Source organism: Penaeus monodon, chromosome 25 (assembly GCF_015228065.2).
Source record: "Penaeus monodon isolate SGIC_2016 chromosome 25, NSTDA_Pmon_1, whole genome shotgun sequence".
NCBI classification, from domain to species: Eukaryota; Metazoa; Arthropoda; class Malacostraca; order Decapoda; family Penaeidae; genus Penaeus; species Penaeus monodon.
In genome coordinates, this window is record NC_051410.1 from 2,641,209 (window position 1) to 2,641,480 (window position 272).

Here is a 272-nt window from a genome sequence, read left to right on the forward strand (position 1 = left end):
AACAACCCCCTAACGCAAAACGGGAACGCACGCCATTCTAACCCATTCTAAGTCCCTTCTTGATGTCTTTCACGAGGATTCGAGACACCAAAAGCACACCCCTAGCCTTCATCCTCGTCGAGTTCCTCCTCCGTCTCTGGCTTCTTTCTTCTGTCAATTTCCCCCCCCCACGTCAACCTCTTTTCCCCTCCTCCATCAACCCCCTTTCTCCCTCCCCCACCAACTCCCTCTCCCCTTTCCCCATTAACGCCCCTTTCCCCTCCCCCACTAAA

The 272-nt window shown here is 54.4% G+C and overlaps 1 protein-coding gene across 1 annotated transcript in view; it reads right to left on the reverse strand.

The window, feature by feature from the left end:
• Positions 1 to 112, reverse strand: part of LOC119589299 (serine-rich adhesin for platelets-like) — a 6,087-nt gene extending 5,975 nt beyond the window's left edge. The window contains exon 1 of the mRNA XM_037937922.1: positions 43 to 112. Coding sequence (XP_037793850.1) covers positions 43 to 112 — 70 coding nt within the window. The remainder of the gene's footprint in view (positions 1 to 42) is intronic.
• Between the last annotated feature and the right edge of the window lie 160 nt (positions 113 to 272).